General features: G+C 44.5%; 2 protein-coding genes across 3 annotated transcripts; one reads left to right on the top strand and one right to left on the bottom strand.

Moving 5' to 3' along the window:
* Positions 1–122: 122 nt before the first annotated feature.
* On the bottom strand, positions 123–6,048 carry MRPL43 (mitochondrial ribosomal protein L43). Its single transcript, XM_066579633.1, has 3 exons — positions 5,846–6,048; positions 3,507–3,613; positions 123–522 (listed from the first exon to the last, which is right to left on the bottom strand). The coding sequence occupies exons 1-3, from the start codon at positions 5,974–5,976 to the stop codon at positions 293–295; spliced, it is 468 nt and encodes a 155-aa protein (XP_066435730.1). The 5' UTR covers positions 5,977–6,048; the 3' UTR covers positions 123–292.
* A 13-nt stretch (positions 6,049–6,061) lies between these two features.
* GTPBP6 (GTP binding protein 6 (putative)) lies at positions 6,062–26,298 on the top strand. 2 transcript variants are annotated; one of them, XM_066579611.1, is made up of 10 exons: positions 6,062–6,445; positions 6,953–7,090; positions 11,571–11,641; positions 13,320–13,450; positions 15,303–15,373; positions 17,582–17,740; positions 17,842–18,050; positions 20,528–20,676; positions 22,552–22,701; positions 25,919–26,298. In XM_066579611.1, exons 1-10 carry the CDS (start codon positions 6,106–6,108, stop codon positions 26,040–26,042), a joined length of 1,542 nt encoding a protein of 513 aa, XP_066435708.1. In that variant the 5' UTR covers positions 6,062–6,105; the 3' UTR covers positions 26,043–26,298. The 2 variants fall into 2 exon arrangements, with proteins under 2 accessions (XP_066435708.1, XP_066435717.1); XM_066579620.1 differs by lacking the exon at positions 25,919–26,298 and having other exon boundaries at positions 20,528–20,647; positions 22,552–22,695.
* Positions 26,299–27,311: the final 1,013 nt, after the last annotated feature.

Here is a 27,311-nt window from a genome sequence, read left to right as displayed (position 1 = left end):
TCTGAAGATCTTCTGCTTCAATACATTTCTATGGGCATGAAAACAGAAACTTTTTCTTTCCACTTGGCTGTTCCCACAACACTAGAGTAAAAAGGCCGTGAGCAAAATATAAAAGCCACAGAAACATTTATCAAAAGCAATTTAATGCAAACACTTTCCATCCACAATAGAAGGCAGATCATAACAAAAACTCCTGACGTAATGCAAAACGGACTTCTTCTTAGTTTGGAAGCTAGAAGATCACAACCACGGGTCATCTCGTAGGGAGCGCTGCATTCTGCCAGTCAGTCTTTCATGGAGAGTCTGTCTGTTGGCCGACAGCACCGAAGGACTGGAGAGCAAGAGCGGTTGGCTTGTTGGTAAAAGGATGCCACTGTCCCTGAATGCTGGGGTTGTCTGTGTGGTAGGGTTTGCGAATACGAATGATATCCAGACCAGACTGGTTGGCCATTTTCTGTATGAGCTGTGCTAGGTCCTCAGCAGTCTTACTGTTGATGTCTTCTTCTCGGACACTTCCATTCACTGGAGGCAAAAGATAGAAGTACAATAAATGAAATATTACATACCAGCAAATTGTATTTGTTTGTTTTTAGAGCGGTAATAAAAGTGATGCCCCTTACTAAGCGGCTTCTGTCCTCTCCTAGAAGCAAACTTTATTATTTTACTATACAATAGCATATGTGATGGAGGCTACAAAGCTAGCTTTAACCACTATGGTTGTTAGAATTAATCAGGGGGCAGTTTTATTCTTTCCTGTTGATTCCAAACAAACGCATTTCCTAAAGCAAGTCTTGCAGCCGTCACTATGGGGAGGGTCTGTCATATACCTTTATTCCTGCCAAAGTTATTAGCAATTTCCTCTTTTGTTGCAGACACAGATCTGGCTGCGAGACTAAAGGCCCATTTAGACACAACGATTATCGCTCAAAAGAGCGACTTTTAAGCGATAATTGTTGTGTCATCTACAGCGCGAGATTATTGCTCAAACGTTGAGCGATCACCTTGCGTTTCGGAGGATGCAGAAGACACCCCGCCCCCCTGGGGGGCACTTGTTCTCTGCATCCAGCTGTTCCACACTGCGAGGACCGGGCTGTCATACAGCTGAGTGGAGGATGCAGAGAACAAGCGGGGAGCTGCTTGCTCGCTGCATCCAGCTGTCATATAGCTGAGCGCTCCAATCAGAGGATTCAGAAGACAAGCGAGGTGGCCCCGGTTGTCTTCTGCATCCAGCTGTTCTATGCACGGAGCGCCCGGCTGTTATACAGCTGAGCGCTCCGAGCGGGGTATGGAGAATACAGCTGGACCACTCTGTTCTTCATACCCAGCCTGTCATCAGGGAGCAGGATACAGCTGAAACAATAGTATAAGCTGTATTCCACTGTGAAACCCTAATAAGGCTCATCCTTGTCTTTCAACACGCTGAAAGACAACAATTAGTGACGGCTTAACAAAAACTGCACAATGTTAGTGCAGTTAGACACCATTGTCACTCAAAAGATAATAATCGTTGTGTCTAAATGGGCCTTTAAGGTCCTTTTACACACACACAGATATCTTTCAAAAGATTGAAAGATCAGCGATCGTTTTGCATAAAAGTACTAATAGGCACTAATTGCTATCAGTTCTTATCAGCTTCATTTGCATACAAATGAGCTTCTGGGAGCTGTTACAGAACTCAGCAGGAGGTCTGAGCTCTGTAATTAGCTGTATTGTTCAGCCACAGGCTCCCCTTGGAGAATTCAGCATCATGGACAGCAAACACAGCCTGCAGTCCTGCTAATCAGCTGTTCTACCAGGCCAGGGTGAGAACTAAGAACAGCTGTAACAATGTTATCAGCTGTTATCAGATCTTCACTGGCAGAGCACAGCTTGCGGTCCTGCTTATCAGCTGTTCTGCTGAACAACGGTTTTCTAACAGAGCTGAAAACCGTTGTTCGGCAGAAAACTGTAAGATGGGCACATTTAGACACAAAGATTATCGCTCAAAAGACGGCTTTTGAGCGATAATCGTTGTGTCTAAATGGGGGTTAACATGTGAGGAGAGGACAGAGATTATGCTGATCTCAGAGGAGCGCAGTACCAGAATCATTGAGGTGGATTTCAATGGTCAGCACCCTACCAGACCACCCATCCACCATAGCACAGTTGGCAAATTGCTTGCCAAATCTTCCTAAACAGGTTCTGTGTTGGACCAGCTAAAAAGTGGATGTTAGTGTTCCTTCACACTGGCGATCGCAAGAAAATCGTGGCCAAAAAAAATCACTGAATTTTTATTCACACGATTTTTGAGCGTTAGCGATGCTTTTTTAAAGAGAATAATCCCGCATCGCTGCTGCGCGGGATTTTCTTGCGCGACAGACAATATGAGTTTCTAATGTTAAAACCGCATTGGACGAACATTGCAAGTTTGGGCGATGCAGTAAATCAAAGGCTCCATGGTGGAACATAGGCAAGAGGAAAAAGAAACAACATGTCCAGCGGTGGCGATATAGGCTTGGGAAACACTAATTACTGGTAACACAAATACCTAAAGTTGGCCTAAAAAATATGGTAATTAAAAGGGGTTAGCTGTTATTTTAAAACTGATGGTCTATCTTTATATTAAAGCGGTAAGGATCTGACTCTTCGCAACCTATCAATCAGCTATTTCAAGGTTATCTAAAGCTCTGGTGAGGGCCTTGTCCCCTTTGTTTACCAGGAACAGCCTTGTACCTTTTATAGCGTCTGTGCCGGGTACTGCAGTTTACCACGGCTTAATGCCAAATCAAGTGAATGGAACTGTATTGCAATAGTACTGCGTTTCCCCCAAAATAAGACCCTGTCTTATATTAATTTTTGCCCTAAGAGATCTTATTTTCGGGGGGTTGTCTTATTATACTTGCCTAGCAGCCATCTCATTGGTTTATTGAGCACTGCATTGATTGGTTCTCGTGTGCTGCTCAGCCAATCAGAGCCATCGCTTCCTGGAGGTGGGATTTATGAATCCCATAACCAGGAAGCGATCTTCTGTGGATGGCCAAGGACTGCAGGAAGCCTGACGTAGTTCCGGAAGGCAGCGGGAGGGGCGTGGGCCGAGCCGGCTACGTAATGTACTGCTTTTTTTTTTTTTTTAATGTAACGCTGTTAGGACTAATTTTCGGGGTAGGGCTTATATTTCAAGGGGGAAACAGGGTAAATGTACAAAGCTGAACCTGGTAAACAACAGAGCAGGCCCTTCAAACAGGTAACCGGCATGGGTGCCAAGCAAAGGAACCCTCTTTAACATGACTGACCTGGCTGAATCAACTAACTGCATTCAGGAAAGCAGCATGTTATTGCCGGTCAGTAAATCGTTGGACATACATCAATGGAGGCTAAAATGCTGGCATATAGATCAGTAGTTCTGCCTCCATTGAGGCAAATATGGAGCAATAGTTTAAAATGAGCAGGGAAAGCTGTTCTATGACAAGAACATCTCTAGTCAGATCCAGGAAACAGGGTATGTGAGAGTGATGGAAGGTACTTACTATATTCTGCCACCAGCTTGGGTACTCTGCATGGCTTGGGATTGATATACACAACAACACTAGGATTCTGCTTGGCAAAGTCAACTACTTTCTCTTCAATATATTCCCTGAAAATAAATGAATGGACAATTGGGTCATTCTCCTTGCCAGATGCATTTTCATAGACATGACTTGCATAACACACTTATAAGGCCTTAATTGAAAGTTTACTATAGTTTTGTTTATATAGCTCCTATACAAACCTATATGTCTCCATGTTAGTAAACAGAGGTCCCGTCATGCAGTCATACCTTCTTCCATCATCTACTTCTTGGTAACCTACTGAATGGCTGTCCGCCTAAAGCTGAGCACAGATGGAAGGAAGTCTGACTGCAGGATAGGGTAATATGGGGATTTCTGTTGTCTGTTACCCTAGACGAGAACTCTTCCAAATGGAAAATAGTTTGTGATGTGGCAAACATTGTATCTCTTCTCAACCGATGTAATCATTCAGAAACAAAATAACTTAATGGGGTTTTCTAGTCAAATACTATTGATGACCTGTCGTCAGGATAGGTCACCAATAGTTGATCAGCCGGGGTTCGCCGCTCAGGACTCTGACTGATCAGTTGTGCAGGTGCATGCAGTCAGCGCCGCTATAACAGAGGTCGAAGCGGAAGTCTCCGCACCGACCTCAGTGTAGTGGCCAGCGCTTGTAACTGCGGGTTGGGGTCTCATTGATTTCAATGAGAGCCATGCCTGCAGTTACAAGCGCCGGCCACTACATGGGAGGTCGGCGCGGAGACTTCCGCTTCGACCTCTGTTATAGCGGTGCTGACCGCATGCGCCTGCACAACTGATCGGTCAGAGTCCTGAGCAGCGAACCCCGGCTGATCAACTATTGGTGACCTATCCTGACGACAGGTCATCAATAGTATTTGACCAGAAAACACCTTAATAACTTGGATTGTTTAAAGGAATCTGTCACCAGGCTTATGCTGCCCTATCTGAGGGCACCTCAAACCGGTGATGGATACCCACGATTGTCGTGCCTGGTCATTTTATTTCAAATCAGAAGTTTTCTCAAAAATCAACTTTTATCAGCCACAGTATGAAACAAAGATGCAGTACTCCATGATATTCATGAGCTGAACTCCTTCTGCCCACCTGTTGCTGATTGACAGCTTACTCCCTATGCATGTTTTTTAGGGTTTGCTGCATTCTCTTATCTTTAAAAGGGTTATGCCACCAAAAATAATCACCTACTCACAGGATAGGTAATAAGTGATGGGTCACTGCGGGGCCAACTGCTGGCAAACCCAGGGATCATGAGAACAGAACACCCAGAGTCCCCCTAAGTGAATGAAACAGCAATGACCATGCATGATCACCACTCCGTTCACTTCTATGGGACTGCTTGGGATAGTCAAGCACATGCTCACCCCTGCTCCATTTAACTGGGGGAGGGGGGCATTGGGTGGGCTGTATTTATGATCCCCTAAGCATCTCAACAGTCAGATCCCAAGCGTACAATCATTTATCAGCTGTCTTGTGGATAGGTGACAAATGATTTTGGTGAGGGGTGGGGGACACCTTAAATGTTAGTAAGAAAAAACACACAGCAATAAAAACCCCATGCCAAATGGCGCACCGACTGAAATGGCTAGTTAGTATCAGATGTTCCTTTTCCAGCAGAATTCTGCAGCGTTTCATGCATCTCCGTGCGTGCTGCCAGCCTGTACCCCCCCCCCCCCCCCCTCCACATTGACTTCTATGGCGACCTCTGGTGCACAAACATGTAGAAAAATACGTGTTCTTTTTTTTTGCAACTGAAATGCGTGCGCAGAACACAAACGTGTGAGTGAACCTACTGAAACCAATGGGTTCTATTCTCTGCGCACGCACAAGTACACCGTGTGAAGCCGGCCTCCGGGCGCGTTCGTGCGGAGCAGATTTGATGCAAGGTTTGACACGGATCTGCAGCCGGTTTCTTCCTTTCCACTGAAGGTGTGAAGTCTGCTGCGCCTCCGCGGTAACGTCCACAGCTAACGGGCCACATTTTGCTGCAGTTTCCTGCTGCGCGCAGGGTATGTTCACACGTGGCAGATTTACTGCAGAAACAACCCCTCACAAGGCTGCAGAGGATTCAGACAGACATTTCTGTGACCCCCTATAGCATGTAGTGCAGCAGGACCACCAGCAGGCCCCCATTGTCTTCTGGACCCCTTCCATGATAGTACATGCCCTAGGGTACGCGGGGTTGGCAGAGATCCTCCATCACATTCTGATACTAGGCTTAAACAGAATGGTTTCCATTCACTGACAGTCATCGGCAGGACAGGCATGGCCGGCACGCGTACCTGACTCCCCGCGAGGGCTGTGCGTCCTTGCTGAAGGTGAGGGTCAGCCTCTTGAGCTGGTACACATATCGGCCGATCCCGTTGTGCAGCACGCTCTGCAGGAAGCGGCTGGGGGAGCCCCTCGCTGTCATCCTCAGCACCCTCCAGCCGCCAGGGTCACCCGGAGATGACACGTGACGCGACCGGCCAGGAAGAGGAGGGGCTTACTGGAGGACACGCCTATATCCTATGTTGACAGTGTGAGAGGATGTGATGGCAGCATGCTGCTCCGCCGGGCGCTAGTCACGTGCCGCCGTGGTGTTCCCGCGGGGAAGGGGCTCCGTGTGCCGCCGGCCGGTGCCCTCACTGACGCCGTGCTCCGTGCTGGGAGGCCGCGGGGACTGTGGAGCGGGATAAGGCACTGCGGTGCCAGGTGGCCCGGGGGCTGGCATGGTGGCGAAAACGGGGGCTGGACCCCCGCGGGCGAGGAGATGGACGAGGATGAAGATGACCTGGAAGATCTTCTAGCCCCTACTGCCATACCCCTTCTGGGGGCCCAGCGGATCTTCATAGTGCACCCCGATGTGAAGTGGGGGGCTAAGAAGCAGCGCAGCACCACCGGTAACGTATCACGTGCAGCGCAGCACTGCCGGTGCGTTGTCGCGTCCAGGGCAGCACTGCGTCACGTGTAGCGCAGTGCCGGAAACGTCTCACCAGTAGTGCAGCGTTAGCACATGCACATCTTCCTGCAGTTACCCATCCGGACATGCAGGCTCTGCAAATATTTCTTAGCCGCCTACCTGGCTGGTGTAAAGCAGTATCCCGTCCATCCAGAAGAGGGCGCTGCAGCTCCTGCCTCGGAGCGCACCGCACTATTCCTACCTGACCCCTCCGCACACAAAGTATTATATGCTGGGGGAAATTAATCAAAATGCAAATAAAAATGGAATGGTTGCCCATAGCAACCAATCAGTTTGCAGTGCTATTTTACAGTAACCCCTGCCCCCAGCTGTGACCACACCGGGCTGGGAATCATTGAGGAATATTCTTGGTAGCGGATTACATGTCTTATCGCATGATCCGCGGCTGCATGTTCTCACTAGTCTCATCCTCTTGTCTTCCTCCTAGCTGACTTGCAGATGGCGGAGGCCGTCGCCCTGGTACAGAGCGTCCCTAACTGGACGGTTGTGGAGAAGCTCATCATGTCTACTAAAACACCCGACAGCAAACTCATTTTCGGCAAAGGGAATTTTCAGCTTCTGACAGGTTCGGTCTAACACAGCATCTACTGTGCGGTTTACGTTATTGCATCACGCTTAGGGCTTCTATCCACTAGCGGTTTTTAATGCTGCGATATTGCTGCATTTTTTTCAATGCGACTTTCTAATGTTAAAATCGCATCCCAAAAGCACAAACGAGCGATATTTGTGCGCTGCGATTTAACACTAGAAAGTTCTACTAAAAAAAATGCAGGGATATTGCCGCATTAAAAAAAGAAAAACCCTAGTGGGTGAAGCCCTTGGGCCTCCTGCACACAGGTGGATTCCACCTCCGGATTCTGCAGCACATCCTGCCCATAGCATGCTACGAGAATACGCAATTTCCTGCCCACGAGTTGAAATCTATTGTGATTTTCCGCTCATGCGGGAGAAATTGCAGCATGCCGCAATTTTTCTGCGGGCTATGCACGGCCGGCTTCCATTGAAGTCAGTAGAAGCCATCCATCCCACGGCCATTCTGCAATCATCATTGCAGAATGTCGCGGCGTCCACTGTACTGCGCATGTGCTCCGGCCAGCACATCAGCAGCAGAGGGGATAAGACGCTGGACAGGTAAGCTGGGGTTACCGGCCAGGCACTGGGTCAAACTCCGCTGCGGGAATCCCGCATGCTGGGTCCAACCCACCCATGTGCAAGAGGCCATAAATGGTTACTGTGGTCTCAACAAACTTTGGATAAATCAATAGTTTAGGCAAATATTAGAAACTTTTCACAGAAAAATGCTTCTTTCTCCACTTATCGCCCCCCCTTCCCCCCCAGGGAGGAGGGAGGAGCTGAAGAGACATATACATATATGCTGCCCCTAGAAGTCTATGGAGGGAGGAGCTGGTGGGAGGCAAGACCCCCCCCCCCCCCCAGAGGCTGCCACAGCTAACCGTGAGTTCTCTTTCTCACCCCAATTGCTTTATTCACATCAGTACTGTTTAGTACTTCTCCATAATGTCCTATATGGTGCTGCTACTGTATAGGAAATCTGCAGTTTGTTTTAGCTGCACTGTATAGGAGATGTCATGGCAGAAGTCTCCAACCACCAGCTCAAGGAAGACTGAAAATTAGAGATACAGCCTGCAGAGGGAAGACTGGTGATAAATACAAGTCGTATAATGGGCAGCGATAGACTTGTTCCTCCTTTACACACAATGGGTTATTCTAAAAAGTCTAAAATGACAGGTATGCTTTAAGTTTGCAGTAAGCAGTAAAGATTTTCCAACCCTTTGTAAACAGTGTATGAATATGACGCCTAGGACTTCTGGAAGAATAACATCATATAACATGGCCTCTGTTGAGATGACTAGGCCACCTTGTCGGCTAGCAGAGGGAGCTTTTGCTCAACTGACCCTGTTTTATGAGCTCATGGGTCCTAATAAGACGCATAGATGGAGTTTGTTCAGATGGGACAATCCCTGTAATACAGATCCTAAACTATGACTTAAAAGGCAACCTGTCAGATCTTATGGACACCATAAACTAAGTGAATGGGCTCATAGACAAGGACCGCTGGGTCCAGGGGTGTTCTCTTCATACTCATCTGCCTTCCCATTCCCTTTCTATGCGCCTGGGAAGGTGACTCATGCATCATACAATCTCTTAATTCAGTGTCCGAGCGCACATAATGAGTAGATGAGTATCATGTATGCACCAAACTGACTTTCCAGGGAGGTAGGCGAGTATAAAAACAAAACAAAAAAAGCGCACCTAAACTTTTATGGTGGTCATAGGACTTGGCAGGTTCCTTTTTAATATGTACCTAAATTTTCAGATGACATTTTGGAATACGTTTCCGTGTGTCTGAGGAATAACCCGGGTTCTGCCCATTATATTTCCTGTATCCTGCATTTAGCACCAGTTGTTTTCCTGTTTGCATGCTGTATATTTTCAGTTTTCTCTAAGCTGATGGAAGGGGGTCTCCAGTTATGCTGTGTACAGAGAAGACTGCAGATTCTACTCCCTAACCATCTGTAACAAACAAATGGACATAACAGCATCATGTAAGGACATTATACAGCAGCATAGAGAAGTGTAGATGGGATTTTTAGCAGCATGTCTGTGTGACTCTCTCTATTTGTCTCCCTCCAGCAGCTCACTTCTCCCTTACCCATAGACCTCTATGGACAAAATAAGTAAGGCTGCCTGTCCACGGGCGATAGTTGATTGTGTTATCCGCGGTGATAATCCGGCCTTAGGTAACACAGCGAACACTTTCCATAGCGTTGCTACGGAAAGCGCAGCCCTGACGTCCACAAGCGGAGAATCGTAGCAATTTTCTCTGTTCGTGGCATGCTGCGATTCTCTGCGGTGAGCCTATCTGTCAGATAGGCTCACCACAGAGACCTGACAGCTTGCCCCCCTCCTACCCCACGGCGGGGTGACCTCTCTTCATACAGCGTGGGCGTCAGCTGTTTATTACAGCTGACACCCGCGGGCAGTAGCTGCAGACGGCTGTGCGGTCGATTGCGTCTATTAACGCTTTAAATGCCGCTGTCAATTCTGACAGCGGCATTTAAATCCACCGAACGATGTTCGGGGGTCCTGTACAGTAAAAAAAAAAAAACTATACAAGTTTGGTATCGTAGTAATCATACTGTCCCATAGAATAAAGATATCATGTCATTTTTTATGCAGTTTGTGCGCCGTAGAAACAAGACGCACTGAAAGATGGTGGAATGTCGTTTTTTTTTTTTAATTTTACTTTACTTAGAATTTTTAAAAAAACTCCTCCTGTAAAAAACAAGCCCTCATACAGCGACGTCTATGGATAAATAAAGGAGTTACGATTTTTTTGAAGGGAGGAGGAAAAAACGAAAATGGAAAAAGAAAAAAGGGGCTGCTTCATTAAGGGGTTAAAGTGATTGTCCAGCTGTAAAGTGTTAATGACTTGTCCTCCAAAATAGGCTATGAATAGTAGATCAGTGGGGATCCACCGCCTGCAGCTCCCGGCTATCAGCTGTGTGCCAGGCTGGTATACTACTGACGGCTCTGATCCCGCTGCAGTGGCCCAGCTTGGTATTAACCCCTTCCCGCTCCTGGACGTACCTGGTACGTCATGGCAGCCTGGTACTTCCCGCAACATGACGTACCTGGTACGTCCTGGAGATAGCACGGGATCACATAAGATCCCGCGCTATCCCGCAGCGGGAGCCGGCTGTCAGTCACAGCCGGCGTCCCGCTCCAACAGCGGGGGGGCATCGGAGATGCGCCCGCCGCTGTTAACCCCTTCCCTGCCGCGATCTAAGTAGATCGCGGCAGGGAAAGAGTTCACAGAGGGATCGCGATCCCTGTGTGTCTCCGGCCGGAACTCGCGATGTTATCGCGAGAGCCCGGCCTGTCACCATGGCAACAGGACGCCAGACACTGGCGTCCTGTATTGCCTGTGCCTATAATCGCTGTACAAGCGATAAGGCATGGGAGAGCAGTAGCTCTGCCATGCCTTATGACAGCGATCATAGGCACAGTGATGTAAGTCCCTCAGAGGGACTCAAATAGTATAAAAAAAAGAAAAGTGTAAAAAAAAGAAAAATGTAAAAAAAAAAATGTAAAAAACCCCTTTTTTATGCTTTTTCTAATATTAGCATAAAAAAAGGGAAAAAAAACTAAAACCCCACATATTGGATATTGACGCGTCCGTAACGACGTGTACAAAAAGTTGAACACGCTTTTTATTTTGTACGACAAAAAGCGTAAAAAAAAACGCTAAAAAACAGAGGCAAAATGCTAATTTTTAGCATTTTGCCTCACAAAAAATGCAATAAAAGTGATCAAAAAAGCCGTACATTTCCCAAAATGGTACCAATAAAAACTACAGCTCGTCTCGCAAAAAATAAGCCCTTAAAGAGCTCCGTACATAGAAAAATAAAAAAGTTACATGACTTTGAATGCAGCTATAGAGAAAAAAAAAAGATTTCCAAAAAAAGGGGGTTTTATTGCAAAAAAGTGTAAAAACCTAAAAAAATATAACAATTTTGGTATCGTTGTTACCATACCGACCCGCAGAAAAAATTTAGTGTGTCATTTATGCTGCATGATTAACGCTGTAAAAAAAAAAAAAAATCTATGGCAGAATTGATGCGTTTTCTCTCCCTGTTATCATTAAAAAAAAATTAAAAAAAATTTTACGATATTGTCTATGTACCCAAAAGTGGCACCGATAAAAACTACAGATCGCCACGCAAAAAACAAGCCCTTATACGGCCGCGTCCACGGAAAAATAAAAAAGTTATGGCTTTTGAAAAATGGAGATGGAAAAATACCAAAAAATCGCTTGGTCCTCAACGCCAAAATAGGCCGTGTCATTAAGGGGTTAAATGCTTCATTTTTATTGAAGTGAATGGGACATTTACAGTTGATCGCTGATGGTCCCACTTGGTGGACCCCCACTCTCCTGAGGAAGGTCCATCAGTAGTTTAGGTCTGGATGGCCCCTTTAAATGTTCAGTCTGCTATAAATTTCACGTTTACTGTCTCTTACAGAAACCATTAAAAGAGTTCGCCCGCTCACTGCAGTTTTCGTGAATGTTGAGAGGCTTTCTTCATCGGGTGAGGTAATATAGAGCTGTATGAACACTAGTGAGCTTGTTGTACACAGCCAGAGGTCTTACTGCCATAGATGATCATGGAGACTTGCCGATTCTTAACCTCCTTCTCTGTGTCACTGGCACAATGAAGATTACATAGGGAAAAAGGAAGAATTGTTTGCAAGTTGTCCAGACTGGACAGCCTTTTTAGAGAACAGGGTTTTTTGAAAATTATGGGCTAACATTTCTGAGACCTCACATTCAGGTATTTATGCCAGGTGAAAGAGGTTGAGACTTCTCACTTCGCTTCTCCGCTTTTAAAATGGTCCTCTTGAAGGGGTTGGCCACTTTTAAGATGAACTCGGTACAAAGTGTTTCTAATATCACCATAGATTGGGAGGTGTACAGTTTCTTCATGTGGAGACTGCCAAGTAAACTTGAGGAGACTCACAAGGCCATGCATGCTTCTCTGGGAAATTTGATATGCAAATTGTAGATGTTCTAATTCCTCTGCAAAACCTATCGGCAGGCAGCTTCTCTATAAATCAATGTCTGATTTTCTAACACACCTTGTAACGTGCTTGGGAATATAACACAAAACCAGAGGATTTTCCAGAAAGAAAAGACAACCATTTACAGACAGTCTTTTTCATGTTTTTTTTTTTTTGGAAAGGGGAGGGGGGGTTCTGCTGGACAATAGGTTTCTGGCAGGCTGTGCTGGAGGACTATGATGTGGGTCAGGAGAGGTTTCAGTACAGTTTCTCCTTGTGCAGACTGCCAAGGAGGCATGAGTAGATTTAAAAGAATATGCAGTGCTCCTCTGGGAAACTCAATATGCAAATACAAGATGTCACTATGCCAATGCATTATGGTAGTCTCCACAAGGAGAAACTGTACCTTATTTCTGACTCATGTTGTAGGCCTTCCAGGCAGAAGCCTGTAATTTTGACTTTTTTTTTCTATTATTCTTGAATACATTTGCTTCCTTTTTTTTGTAATTTTGAGTTGCAATGTGAGCCAGGGGACTCGGGCGACATGAGGATGTTTGGCGTGGGTTGCAATCTTGTATATTTGGGCCATTTTATTATGCCTCCCAGTGTAAAAGTGACAGGCAGGGCCTAATAGGAGTACAAAGATGGCAGACACGGGGGGCCTTGATTACATTGGAGCGTGAGCTGGTGTGCACGGTTCACAGCTGTACATTTTGAGGCGCTTGGCAGTATTTTCATAGCACCAGTGCATTAATGTACAGTGGAAGTTGCCAAGTGGATCAGTGATAATTGTTAAAGGTGGTTTGTCATTGGAACAACCCCTCCCCCTTTCCCAGCTGGACCCTATCTAAAATAGAGGGTATTATTATTTCTCCTGGAGCCCTGGGATGCAGCTAACAGGTGACTTCCAGGTAGACGGCCGGGCGGACGCGCGTGACCACTGCAGCCAATCGGAAGCCCAAAGTGACTTGCCAAACTTCTGGCATCATGGTGCACAAATTATGAGCATGCTTTTACCCAGAAGTCAACGCTGATATCAGTGGATGTCGGCTGCGTTCCAGGGCTCCAGAGGAGCTAAGTATACCCTCATTTCTTTTTTTTATTTTGGGCAAGGGCCAGCAGTGGGATGGGTTTTGTTCTAATGACAAATCCCCTTTTATTGTATTTACTTTTGATTCTGATAGTGTTTGCTGTCATTGTATTTGTTGAAACAGAAAGAGCTTGAAGAAGCCTGGGGAGTAAAAGTTTTTGACAGATATAGCATGGTCCTAAGTATTTTCCGCTACAATGCACGCACAAGAGAAGCCAAATTACAGATTGCACTGGCTGAGCTTCCACTGCTGAGGTATGTAGACAACCAATGTATTTCCCTTATTCAGTCATCTCCATTTAGGTCTTTCCTATTTTGCAGGTGTGATTTATTATTTCTCATGATTAGTGGTAACCTTTTACAGTAAAGGAGATTTCCTTTAAAACAAGTTTTCACTTGTAAATAAAACCCTTTTAGTTTATCTTCTCCCAGTTTTTTAAATGGTTATTTAACCCCTTTAATATCCACAGGATAGGGGATCACTTGCTGATCGTTGGGGTTCGACCACTCTCACGAGGATGGCTTGATAGGCAGTCTGCTAAGGCAGCCCTGGGGCCTTTTAGAAGGCCCCCGGCTGCCATGACGCCTGCACGGCTCCCCCGATCTCACTGCGGGGAGGCCGTACAGGACCCCCTGACCATCAGAACAGAATTGACAGCAGCATTTAAAGGGTTAATAGCCGCGATCGGGCGCACGGCCAATTGCAGCTATTGCCCACTGGTGTCAGCTGTAATAAACAGCTGACGCCCACGCTGTATGAAGAGAGGTCGCCCCATGACCTCTCTTCATACATATTCCGATGCTCCAGGACGTACCCTTACGTCCTTGGTTCATAAGGAGTTAAGGAGGTTTTCAGGGGCTCTTAATATTGATGAGCAATCCTTAGGATAAGCCATAAATATCTGATTGGTGGGGGTTCGCTACTCGGCTGTTTACAGAGACCTCTTTAGTGCTCAACAAGCTCCGCGGCCTCTTCAATTGCATACCAGGCACAACTCCATAGATTTCATAGTGGCAGTACAGTGATCCCTCGCTATATCGCAGTTCAGTGATTGCGGCTTCAGTGCATCGCGGATTTTAGATAAGCATATATAATTCTGTTTTCTCAGAGTTTTTCCGCTATATTGTGGAATTTTGTGGTACATTCAGTAAACACAGTACGCCACTAGCGCTTGCCAATGCGAGATTGTACACGACACACTATTGGCTAATGGGATGTGTTCTGTATCGGGTGCTGATTGGCTCACTGATCGTAGCGTCGGTCTGTTTGTTCACTTTTGCGATTGTGTGGCAGCTCACCCGACAGATTGATTCGTGTAAATATAACGCCGCTACTATGCTGATTTGCATGAATCGCGGGGGTCTCTGGAACGTAACCCCCGCAATAGACGAGGGATCACTGTATAGCAGCTTAGCCCTTTAATTGGACTGAGCTGCTTTCGGGCCACGTGACAAATAAACATGTCACAGGCATGAGAAAAGGCTGTAGCGTTCAACAGAGTGCCTTGGCCTCTGCAATCAGCTGATCGGGTTAAGTAGCATACCCCCACCAATCGGATATTGAAGACCTATACTAAGGATAGGCTATCAATATTAGAGTCCGAGAAAACCCCTAGGATTTTTTTTTTTTTTTTTATGGGCCCCACCTCTGGAACTCGCACCTATAAGCACTTTTGACATATCCTGTGTGTATTTCATAAAAGTTGATATGCGAATATCCATTTTAGTTAAATGAATAAACATGCCCCCAAAGGTGTCAATAGCCTTCAAAGCTTATGGTTAGGCCAAGCAAGGGTTGTCGCAGATACTCTTGAAAGTCAAAGATCCTGGACTAACCATTATTCTCTTTTCCCTGTATAGTTTGATGGATCCGTCTGAGCTAAGGCCTTCCTAAATTAATTTTCATTTTGCCATAAATGACTTTAAATGTATGGTTAGTGGTAACATTTTACATTGTCTGTAAAGGGTAATTCCTTTAGAAATAAGTTTTCACTTGTAAATAAAAGCCCTTTAGTTTTCTCCTCCCAGTTTGTTAAATGGTTATTTTTTTTTTTCCCCTTGAGTAATTTTTTTTTTAATAATATCAATTGGGGATTTTTTTTCACAGGTCTAAACTTAAAAATGAAATGGCTCACATGGACCAACAGGGTGGTGGATCTCGATATGTCATGGGATCAGGTAATGTGCATGCTCGCCCCAAAGGGAACATGAATTCATAAACTGATCACATGTAACAACCCTTTCAGGACCAAGGGTAGGAGGGCCTATGCTGTACTGTACATCCTAGGGTGGAATATCTTTTTGTTACATAATCTAACAATAGGTTTTGTCTTACTTTTTTGTGGAACATTTTGGCCTTTCTTATAGAATAAAAAAGGAACCTCTATCTCTTCAATTTATCTTGAGGTTTATAGGCAAAATGGACAACTTTGGTTCTCTTTCCTTGTACACTAAGGAGTTGGTATAACAAATTATATTTACCACATAAAATCCACTAATTCTCCAGCAAATAAGATACCAGTTACATACACTTAGTGTTGACTGATGCAGCAGTTTCTACACAGGACAAAGACCTCCATTACCTATCTGTACACAGCTAAAATTTGCAACCAACTACTTTAACACTAAAGGCCCTTTTACATGCAAAGATATGACTGAAAGATTTAGTGATGTATTTGCATAAACTGTTAATGGTAATTACCACTCTATCATCTTCATTTGCATTTAAAAGGGCCTCCATGAGTTGTTTGGTGAGCCCAGTGTGTGTTCAAACACACACCCAGCTGTGTAAACAGCTGCCAACACATTCGTTTATTCTCCTGGCTCCTAGTTAACTAATATCCATCTTTCAAACAAAAAAGTGCACGATGCCCGCGTTTACATGTAAATATTTTCAGAATTATACTTTGTGTGTTTGAGAAGCCCCCGTTATACATGATGTGGGCACATTGTGGTATAGAATTATGTCGTTCTGCTAATTTATCTAGAGTACCTTTTTCTTTTTAAAGGGGTTTTTTTTTTTTTTTTTTTTTTTTACATGAACAGTCATAATTCAGATTCTTGCTGAATCGCAGGAATCTCGTTCAGTGTACATGCTTGCAGTGACTGACGAATATTCACTTTTCGTTCGTCATTCAGTTTGTGCAGGTATAAAAAGCAAACGGATTAACCTGTTTAAACGGGCAGTCAGTCATCTGTGAACAACTACCTGTTTACTGTGAATGGAGATGAGCTGGCCGGAATGATTTCCGGTCCGTTTTGCCTCTATTCACTGAGTGATGATCGCTCTTGTATAAAAGCACTAGAACAGTTGTCGCTGGGACAACTTTCGGGTGCTTCTGCGCCTGACAATTGTCCCATGTTAGAGGGCCCTAAATGTGTGCCTGCACTAGAAGGTGAGAAACTTTTTGGTCTTTTTAACATTTTTTTTAATTTTTTTTAATTTTTATTTTATGACTTTTTTTTCTTTTTATAGAAGAACACTTTATTTTGGGAACCTTGCACTTACTAAAATTGCACATGATTATTTTGCTTCCTTCTCCTATTATTAAGGTCAGTTTATCACCACAATGTCCTGGTCTGGAGAATTGTAGTATAATATTAAAAGTAATTGGTCATCTAACTGCTGATTTAAATAGGCAGATTAGACTTACAAGACTTGAATGTTCTAGAACTCATATGTAATGCACTATGATGAGCACATCAGTTAAATAAATGGGTATTTCCAGATTCCCAAGGATGTTAGTACACTGCAACACTAAAGTAGCACGATTGGTATTCTGATCCCACAGAAGAGAAAAAAAAATCTAGAGTTGGGATCCCTACTGCTCACTGAGCGACTCCGTTTTATAGGTACACTAAATGATTTCCAGTTAGTTTATTTTTTTTTTACCTGGAAAGTACTAATATACACAGTTGCTATAACTGCTAGGTATTATATTGATCAGTAATAAATGGTTTCTTAAATATTATCTGCCACCATCTTTTGAGTCCCTGGGCTGAAAGGTAAGGGGACGGGGCATTGGGGAGCTGCTTTTTTATACTTGCTGGATATCCCGTTCCAATACGATGTTCCCAAGAAATCAGTACGCACCCACAACTTGACTCTTTTCACATGGTTGTGTGTGGGCACTCTTCCATAGAGGTGAACGGGAGAACACACACACACACACACACACACCCTTGTGAACTGACTTGAGCTTGGCACACGCACTGAATTTGCAAGGACGCAGTGCTGGAAGAGGGTGCCCAATGAGTATAAAGTGCAGCTGCCTGAATACCCCGTCCTCTCACTCTTGCGCTCCATAATGTGGCTCAAAGGTGGTAACAAGGGCTCTTCAGAATTGAACTATCTAAACTGATCCTTTTTTTGTTTTTATTACTAAGGTGAAACCGTCAAGGAGATCCAGCAGAGGCTTTTAAAAGAAAAAGAACTAAAAATAAATAAAGCTTTGGAAAAGTTGAGGAGCAAAAGAAAACTGCTGAGGACCCAGCGTAGCCGACGAGAGTTTCCAATTATCTCTGTAATGGGCTACACCAACTCCGGTTTGTAGCAGTTATTCTTATGCTGGCATGAGCCACTTGTACTGATGAAGTATAGAAGTACAAATGAAATGGATTTAAAACATGTCTGCCTGTCATTGCAGGAAAAACAACATTGATCAAGGCGCTTACAGGAGACGCAAACTTGCAGCCACGTGACCAGCTCTTTGCCACCCTTGATGTCACAGTACATGGTGGACTGCTTCCTTGTCGTATGCCAGTGATTTATGTGGACACTATTGGATTCCTTTCTCAACTTCCTCACAATTTGATAGCATCGTTTTCTGCCACACTAGAGGATGTTGTCTATTCAGTAAGTCTAGAGCTACAGGGCTCTGAAAACTGTTTGCTCCTTCCCGAATTTCTTCTATTTTTTTTTCTTCTAGTTTTGTCAAATTTAAAAGTTTCTGATGTAAGTTTAAGATAAAATAAAGACCACACGAGTTATCACAGAATGTAGCTGCTAAATGATCATTCTATTTATTGATGCTAAAGATTTATTCAAAACCTGTCACCCATGTGAAGAAGTAATTGCCCTCTGACGATAACAAGCGTAATCAAAGGTGGTGCGCCCTTCTTTGTAGACTACATTAGAGGGTTTTCTAGCATGGACTGCCCATTTTTAAGGTCTTGCCACAACATCTCAACCCCTTTCCAGCATGCGCCGTACATGTATGGTGCAGCAGGCCAGTAGTTCCCACATCATACATGTGTAGTGCTGAAATACCGGGGAGCTTAAAAGATGAGCCCCCCCCCCCCCCCTCCGTAATCAGAGTGTGATCACAGCAATGACTTACAGCCGTAGTCCTGCCGTATTTACCGTGATAGAGCTTGGCTCCAATCCTAGCAATTCAAACCTTTTAGATGCCATTGCTTATGCAGACAGCAGCATGTATGGGGTTTGGAGAGTGCTCCCTCCTTCCTACAATCGACACCTCTGTGATGAGATCACAGGGTGATGATGGTTGCTATGACAACCGCAAGTCAGACCATTGTGTAAACCAGTGGAAAAAAGTGACAACCGTGCTCAAAAGGATCCTACATACAGGCAGAAAAAACTTACACTTGGGGGAAGGGGTTAATCCTTCAGTAAAACCGTTTCAAATGGCCCAGAGAGCAGCAAATAACACTGGAATCCAAAGTTGGAGATCTCGGTCGTGAAGAAAGTTTCTTTAATCCATTAAAAAGGGCATACAGCGCCTTTTGGCGCACATCTGTGCTTTTTTTCAAGTATATAACCACTGAAGACATACAGACATTTAAACACTTAAATCTAGGTTGATTGCTACACTGTAGCAGAATGAGCAAACTCCACCCCCTGCTGGTAGCCATGTGGGGCGTGAGTGCCACCATCGGGTCAGGGGGACCATGTACTGAGCACATCCCTCCATAGAATGCACATTGCATTCCAAATACTTGTGGGTAGTCATGTAAGTTGCGTCCGTCAGCGACTTGACATCCCCACGTTCCAGGGGCGTATCCCTCAGTGGAGTCAGACCATGACCTCCAGGTCTGCCATGTACAGTGTAATATCTAAGCGTTCTGCAAGTCCCATTGTGACAGTGGTTTAAAAAAAAAATTCACAAGCAACCCCACCACCCCAAAATAAAAAAAATCTGAAAAAAGCCATTATTCTAATAAAACACTCTTATTGGAAAAATGCTAAGTTAAAAATCCACACAAATTTCTTATCTATGTGTTTGTAACAATCGCACCTCACACAGCGTCATGGAGGGTGGCTGGGAGTAAAACAAATAAGGGTTGTCGGAATATGTCAGAAAAAGTGGTCCAATAAAAGGGAGGCCCCAAAATCCACAGTGCTTTTTAATTCCAGAGTCTGAAATCAAGAAGCACCCAGTGGATTTTGGGGCCCTGTAAGATGAGCTACAGAACCTGATTCTCTTTACAGCAGATGTCAGTGATATTGTGATGGATTTTCCCAAAATGTAAAAAGTGAACAGCTTCTTTAAGGGATATCTATATTCTACAGGTCTGGCTGTGATTGTGCATAAATAAATTGAACTGAAACACCCACTGAATTTGGTTAGCTACATGTTAGCAGCGTGTAATTTTTCCGCTCCATATGGATTTTAATTTAACCCTTTAAATTTCATCAGCAAAACCTGTTCTATAAATGCTTTTGAAATTCTGCAGCATTCGCAGCCTGTGTGAAGGTACTCTTTAGGACCTTTCACATGGGTGGAATTTTCTGCATTCTGCACCGCAAGTCCCGGTAAATTCCGCACGGCTCCATGCAGATTTTGATGCAGAATGAAAATTGCCTAAATTGGCCTGCAATTCCGCATCAAAATCCACAGTTGCCCCTGCAGTGATAAATTTTGCTTGTGTAAGAGATCCCTTATTTGTCAGCGTGCTGTCCATGTGTAGTCTGTTACAAATATGGATTTGAAAATCACCTGTGTGAGTCCTAAAGCTCAATACCGTTTTTTTTTATAATTTTGAATAGTCGTTTTGAGCTTTTGGCCTAACTATTGCTCAAAGATCTCCACATCTCAGAAATGTTGATGATGCTCTCGTAGACTTCTAATGTAGTGATCAGTGGGAAATCCCTGCTCATACATTCCCAATGATCAAAACTGATGTATCCAAGTCACAGTATAGTGTAGATTAGAAGTCAGCTCTAGATTTTATTTATAACAATGGTTATGGACAAGACTATTAAATGTAACAAACGATCCTGTTCACTTCCTCACCTACACCATGAGAATTTTTTTTTTTTTGTATTCAACATAATTTTTTCTTTTTTTTTTTTTCCCCCCAATGCATCAGGATGTACTAATTCACGTAAGAGACATTAGCCACCCAGAAGCTGACAATCAGAAGAAAAGTGTACTTGCCGTTCTCCAGAACTTGAATGTTCCACAGAAGCTCCTTGAAACCATGATAGAGGTGCATAACAAAATTGATTTAGTTGACGTGTAAGTGCACTGCTGACCGATAATAATTTTAAACATTTGTTTTTTGTTATGTACAATAACAGATCAAAAATGTCACATAAGCCCCTGTTTAGTTTTTTTTTTCCCACATTCCAGCGGGGTTCTAGCATTTTTAATGCCAAGAATAGTGGTGTCTGCAGCAATCCTTTTTCCATAGAAAATAAAAAACGCCTGAAACCTGATTGGACCTCATTAGAAGATGGGGGGGGGGGGGGGGGGGGATAACTAGTTGACTAGTTGATCCGTTAAAATGAACAGAGTGGCAGTGCGTGTGACTGAACACCACTCCATTAATTTTAATGGGAGCACAGAAATTAACAGTTCAAATGCTTGACAAACTCTCTGGCGCTCTCAGTGAAATGAATGGACTGGTGACTAAACGTGTGCTTCTGTTTCATTTATTTTGAGGTCTCTGGGGACATGGAGGCCTCCTTTCTGGCTATTGTGGGGGTGTCATCAGGCAGGACCTCCCCCCCCCCCCCCCCCCCCCCACCACCTCCACAGGATAGGGGATCACAAAAAGTCACTAGAATATCGCTTTAAAGAGATTATTCCCCTCTTAAACTTCATATAAAGTGTATCAAAACACTATTAAGCCCCATTTTAATTTTACACTGTACTGTTCCCAAAATATACCTTTTATCTTATTTTCCCGCTGTCACCCTCCGCAGCACTGCTGCTCTGTGCCATTGTGGGTGGGCAGTAGTGCAAGACAAATTTCAGTTTTTTTTTGTTGTTGTTTTTTTTTTCTTGCTATAGCACCCAAAACCCCTTGTGTGCAGTATTTGTTGGTGATGTGGAACTGGGGCCAGTGACAGTCCCCTTACCTCTTAAGCAACTGTAATAGTTCCCAACAAGTTCCCCGGTTAGTCTCCTATCCCTTGTTGGCAGCCTTAGCAAGTCCCATTGTTGAATTGTTCCATGTAGTCTAAATAAGCTATATGAAATGTCACTCACAAGCCAGTCCTCAGAAGCGGTCTTGTCAGCATTGGTGTGCTACTGCAGAGTCTCTGGTCCCTGACTATAGGTGTAGAAGCAACTTGTGTAGGTTGCTGTATGGTGAAGGAAGATCTGTCAGTGGGGAGAGTGACTGAGCGTGTGCGTCCACCAGCCCTCGCCTCAAATCACTATACAACACTAGTCATTGCCAGAACTAGTTAGTGGGTCTTCTTTTTATTTAATGTGTAATCATTCATGGCCTCTACAATTAATATAATTGCTGGTGGTATAACCCACTTGATCTATATGTAACTGTACTTTTACACTTGTACGAGAACATGTCACAGTGTTCCTGTTGGCTTTCTCTACTTTGTTACTACAGGGGAATTACTTGCAGTACTATGAGGGCTCCTGCACACTGGCGAAAGCGATATTTGGGTGTGATTCACGAAACGATATGGCCCTCGCAGTCCTTCTGAAAACCCCTGGATGCGAGGCGTTTTCATATGTAAACAGCCTCGCATCCCTGCAGGGGGGGGGGGGGATTTCCTCATCCCCGCCGTGGTTCTCACCACAGCAGCAGAGGACCTTGATTTTTTTTTCCTACTGAAAACATGTGGAAACCTCTGGATGTGAGAGCCTTACATCTCTGCGGGGCTGTAGGAGTCCCCTGCCTCAACTGTTACAGCCACAGCAGGGGATCAAGATCTCCCATCGATTTCAATGTGTTTTCACTCCCTCTTGTATCGCGAGAAAATTGTGCGATTTTTCTCGCTAGTGTAAAGCCAACCTAAGGAGAAAAAAAAATAATGCTTTTGAAACCATGAAAAAGCCAGCCAGCTGCTAATCTATCTGTCTTAAGGTGGTAATTCATGCCCAAGAATGTGTAAGAACTTTTTTTTTTTGTGTATTTATTAGGCACGACTCCGATAACGTAGCTGTGCCTGTTTCTGCTCTACTATGTTATGGCTTGGATGAGCTGAAACAATGCATAGAAAGCACGGTGATGAAAAATACAGGGAGAATTATAATGACCATCAGAGTAAACCTGGAAAGCCCTCAACTAAGGTATGTGATACAATCCCAATAGGAGCGGCATTATAAACCATGTCACACAGTTTAGAACCTCATTAACTTCCTTCCTTAAATGAGGATCATAAAGGGTTATTTGTATTTTTTGAAGTTATGCTATATCATTTAACTAGTGTTAAAGAGCACCTCTGATTATCAACTATGTTTTTGATAAATCAGAAGTACAAGCAAAGGTAATTGACTTTATAATATGACTTATTAGAGAAAAATGTCTCTCCACTTATCAGGCTCCTCTCCTCCCCCTACCTGCCCTGTGTGCTGCTAACTTTCTCAATTCACTGATAAGAGCAGTCTCCAGAAAGAAGACAGATTTTCAGTTTCACTGAGAGATCACATTATAGTGCTGCCCATAAAAGTTTATTTGGGGGAGCAGCTACAGAATTGGGGTCCTTTTACACAGGACAACTGTCAGGCACTTCAAAAAGGAGGCGGAACAGGCCGCAGATCATTCTGGCCGCCAACCTCCATTCACAGTAAACGAGCAGATATTTATAGATGAACTGCCTGTTAACACGGGGCGATTGCCGGTTTTAATTTTTATGCCTGCAGAAACTGAACAACCAACAAGTTATGGTTCATTGTTCAGTCACTGCTGGTATGTACACTGAATGAATATCGTTCAGATTCCCACATTATAGCGAGAATCTGATTTTTCAGGGAAAAAGGACCCTTAAAGACACACCAAACAGGCTGCTGCAGCAGCTGGTACCTACTACTGGATTTACACAACATTGCTCATTACTGCTGTACAATGTCCTCCACGGTGCTGCTTCTGAGGGTGTGCAGCAGGGAGGGTAGAGGGCAGGATCTTGTCTTCTCTGCTCTGGGTATATGAGATAACCTTGCAGCTAGTATCCTGCTTCCTTCTTCTCTATGGGCAACAGTTGTGACCTGACTTTATTTTTCAGACACCTGTGTGGATTTTGCCAGTAAACTGATATAGTGAGTATTCCTTCAATGGAGGAGGAGGAGAACAGCTCGATAAGTGGCGAAAGGCATTTATCTCTAATAAGAGATGCCAGCATTCCAAGGTTTCTTAAAGGGGTTGTCTCGCGAAAGCAAGTGGGGGTATACACTTCTGTATGGCCATATTAATGCACTTTGTAATATACATCGTGCATTAAATATGAGCCATACAGAAGTTATTCACTTACCTGCTCCGTTGCTAGCGTCCCCGTTGCCATGGTTCCGTCTAACTTCGGTGTCTTCTTGCTTTTTTAGACGCGCTTGCGCAGATGGATCTTCTCCCTTCGGCTGGTCTTGGAAGCATCGGCGTTTTGGCTCCGCCCCCTTGTACGCATCATCGCGTAGCTCCGCCCCCGTCACGTGCCGATTCCAGCCAAACAGGAGGCTGGAACCGGCACTCGTCATGGGGCGGAGCTACGCGATGATGCGTACAAGGGGGCGGAGCCAAAACGCCGATGCTTCCAAGACCAGCCGAAGGGAGAAGATCCATCTGCGCAAGCGCGTCTAAAAAAGCAAGAAGACACCGAAGTTAGACGGAACCATGGCAACGGGGACGCTAGCAACGGAGCAGGTAAGTGAATAACTTCTGTATGGCTCATATTTAATGCACGATGTATATTACAAAGTGCATTAATATGGCCATACAGAAGTGTATAGACCCACTTGCTTTCGCGAGACAACCCCTTTAACTTTACTTCTGAGGGCCGGCTCACATGAGTGTATGGTTAAAACACTACATATATAGAGCAGCATTTTACCACTTTGTAAGCTGGCGTTTCTCTGCATATGGCAGCGATTTTGAACTATGCGGGACAGCATATCTCACACACTGTCATGTGCAGGCTTCCTGTTTTTTATTTATTTTTTTTAATTTCCTGCTCTGTTGCTCAGCACATAAGCAATGTAATTACGTGTATACAGTGTTTATTACATGCCCATAGAAAACAATATGGCTCTATTGCGTATAATACGCAGTAAAATAGAACATGCTGTTTGTTTTGGTTTCTTTTATAACATGCATATTAAACACCATGTGTATATACTGTATGTGAATGGATCAGTGTACTTTAATTGTATCCATCCATTATGCGCATGGAATATGCAATTAAATTATGCTTGGGTGAACCTGCCCTAAAACTGGCTTATGAAAAGTGACATTTCAGAGGTACACTTGTACACCTGTTATGCTGTACCGTTAAGTTGGCTTCTGTTACACTGCTGTGAACCCAATGTGGACTTCTGCTTCTGCTGATCGGCAGGGATCCCGAGCGACGGACACCTGCAATCAACTGTTGATGACCTAGCCTGAGGTCAAAGTTACAAAAAAACCTTTAGAGCCCTTTCACACGGACAAAATATTTCTGCCAGGATGCTGCGGAAATCTGCAATAAAATCGCAGCGCTGACTGCAGATTTTGATGCTGGCCGATTTAACCCTTTCCAATCCAATTTGTATCCTGGTTTCCCTAAGGGGCTTACCCTTTTTCTGCCATTATACAATGGCGCTATATGCTGGCTAAAGCCAGTACTGCATGAGGTGACACGTTGGATAGGCTTGGACAGCAGAGAGGCTGGCAATGTACAGTATGAGCGCCCCGACCGGCGTCTTCCAACATCAGAGCTGTACAGCTTTAAATCATAATGTCTTCAGACGTCAGACATTGGATTGGAAAGGGTTAAGCCATTTTCATTTTGCAGCAAAATCCACACAGAGCTGTGTAGGTTTTTGTGCTGAATTTACCAAAACTTGCGGCATGAAATGTGGAAAACTCCGCTCATTACTTTTCAAGTGGAAATTGTGCTTTGGAGCCATTTGCAACTAATATATTAGGAAACAACACAAACTTTTCTACTGGCAAGTTGTGTCAGTCTTCAGCACTAAATCTACAAGTCCCGCACACTGCAGTGATAAAAAATAAATAAAATTCACAGAATTGTAAGTAAATAACTGGCATGAATATCTGCCTTTACGAAACACTATGTGTACAGGTAGGTTCAGGAACTGTACCCAGTACCCCACAAGAGAGGATACCAAAATAGAGGCACCTGTCACCTCTAGTTGGGGTGGTCTTAGGACCAAATTTGGTGGTCAGTGCGTCTCATCTTATTTCCAAGCAGCGATATTTATTTGTCTGGCTTTATCACTAAATGTTGTATTTAAGCTCCGCTTTCTTCTAGTGTATAACTCCTTAGGGTTATCACTTACCTGTCCTGTATATCTTTACCAGCTGGCTGTACAAGGAAGCATCAGTACAAGAAGTGAAGGTCCTCGCAGAAGATGGAGCAGCCGACGTACTTGTAATTATAACGAACGCTGCATATGGAAAATACAAAAAACTGTTCTGTAAGTGAGCGCTAAGTACCTGTATTTTATATTGAGATGACTGGAGCTTTTCCTACCTACATTCTTAGGGAAGTAACAATTTTGTGAAGACTCTGATGTGACTATCCTGCTATTTATTTGAAAGCTGCAGCCAATACAATCTGCTTCTCCATGAAGACTTCTGAATGTAAAAACTGCTCAATACTTCTTGATGAAGCCAGTTCAGTGGAGACTTACTAAGTACTGTTATAATAAATGCCTTCAATAAAATATTTTCATACTGTTGTCAGGGTATCCATTTAGTTTGATCCTGTGGTTTGTATTTTATGGTATGTGCAGTACTGTGCAAAAGCTTTAGAGGGGCTCTGACACGAAAAAGGTTTTTATTTTAGATGAGCGAGTATACTCAGTAAAGGCAATTGCTCGAGCGAGCATTGCCTTTATCGAGTACCTGCCCACTCAAGATGAAAGGTTCGGGTGCCGGCGGCGGGCAGGGAGCTGCGGGGGAGAGCGGAACGGAGGGGAGATCTCCCTCTCCCCCCCCCCCCCCCCCCCCCCCCCCCCCCCCCCCCCTGCTGCTGACAGCCGCTACTCACCGCTCCCCCGCGCCGGCACCCGAACCTTTCATCTCGAGCGGGTAGGTACTCGATAAAGGCAATGCTCGCTCGAGCATTTGCCTTTACCGAGTATACTCGCTCATCTCTAGTTTTTATGCTTTAACAGCCATTGTTCCCTGTTCTGCGTATTGCACACGTGGAACCCACGATTTATGGCTTGTTAAAACATAAAAACCTAATACTTGCCTTTTTTGTTGTGTTGTGGTTGTGCAGCAGGGGTCATCTCCCAGCAGCCTGCTTCTTCCACAGACGAGCCAGGACGGGCCGCCCCCTCCGGGATTGCTCATATGCGCAGAAGAGTGGTGCCCTCTGACAGGAGTCAGGACGGACCGCTTCTCCACTGTGCATGTGCAGAACTCCGAATTCGGCCAGGACAGACAGGCTGCCCACAGCAAGCACTGCTTGTGATGTGGCGCCCGTCCGTTCACCTTGTAAGTGGCTGACAAACGGAGCAGAGCAGGAAGCAGTCATTTTGACCGATCCAGTTCTGCTTCAAGAAGCAAAAGAAGATGCTGGATGGAGGGGTCATGCCTGGCAATCGGTCCTGGTCAGGCAAGGTAAGTAAAAGTTTTTTTTTTTGTCATGTCAGAACCCCTTTTAAGCAGGTGAGGGAAAAAACTGCGAAGTTAGAATGCTTTCAAAAATGTGTTATTTGTTTTTGGTTGTCAATTCACAAAATGC

Source organism: Eleutherodactylus coqui, chromosome 1 (genome assembly GCF_035609145.1).
Source record: "Eleutherodactylus coqui strain aEleCoq1 chromosome 1, aEleCoq1.hap1, whole genome shotgun sequence".
NCBI lineage: Eukaryota > Metazoa > Chordata > Amphibia > Anura > Eleutherodactylidae > Eleutherodactylus > Eleutherodactylus coqui.
This window is presented reverse-complemented; position numbering and strand designations above follow the sequence as displayed.

Coding starts and splice junctions, on each gene's coding strand:
- MRPL43 (XM_066579633.1), bottom strand. CDS start 5,976: ATGACAGCGAGGGGCTCCCCCAGCCGCTTCCTGCAGAGCGTGCTGCAC. Junction 3,614..5,845: donor CAGCCCTCGCGGGGAGTCAG/GTACGCGTGCCG, acceptor ATTTATTTTCAG/GGAATATATTGAAGAGAAAG. Junction 523..3,506: donor CAAGCTGGTGGCAGAATATA/GTAAGTACCTTC, acceptor TTTTGCCTCCAG/TGAATGGAAGTGTCCGAGAA.
- GTPBP6 (XM_066579611.1), top strand. CDS start 6,106: ATGCTGCTCCGCCGGGCGCTAGTCACGTGCCGCCGTGGTGTTCCCGCG. Junction 7,091..11,570: donor GAATTTTCAGCTTCTGACAG/GTTCGGTCTAAC, acceptor TGTCTCTTACAG/AAACCATTAAAAGAGTTCGC. Junction 17,741..17,841: donor AATGGGCTACACCAACTCCG/GTTTGTAGCAGT, acceptor CTGTCATTGCAG/GAAAAACAACATTGATCAAG.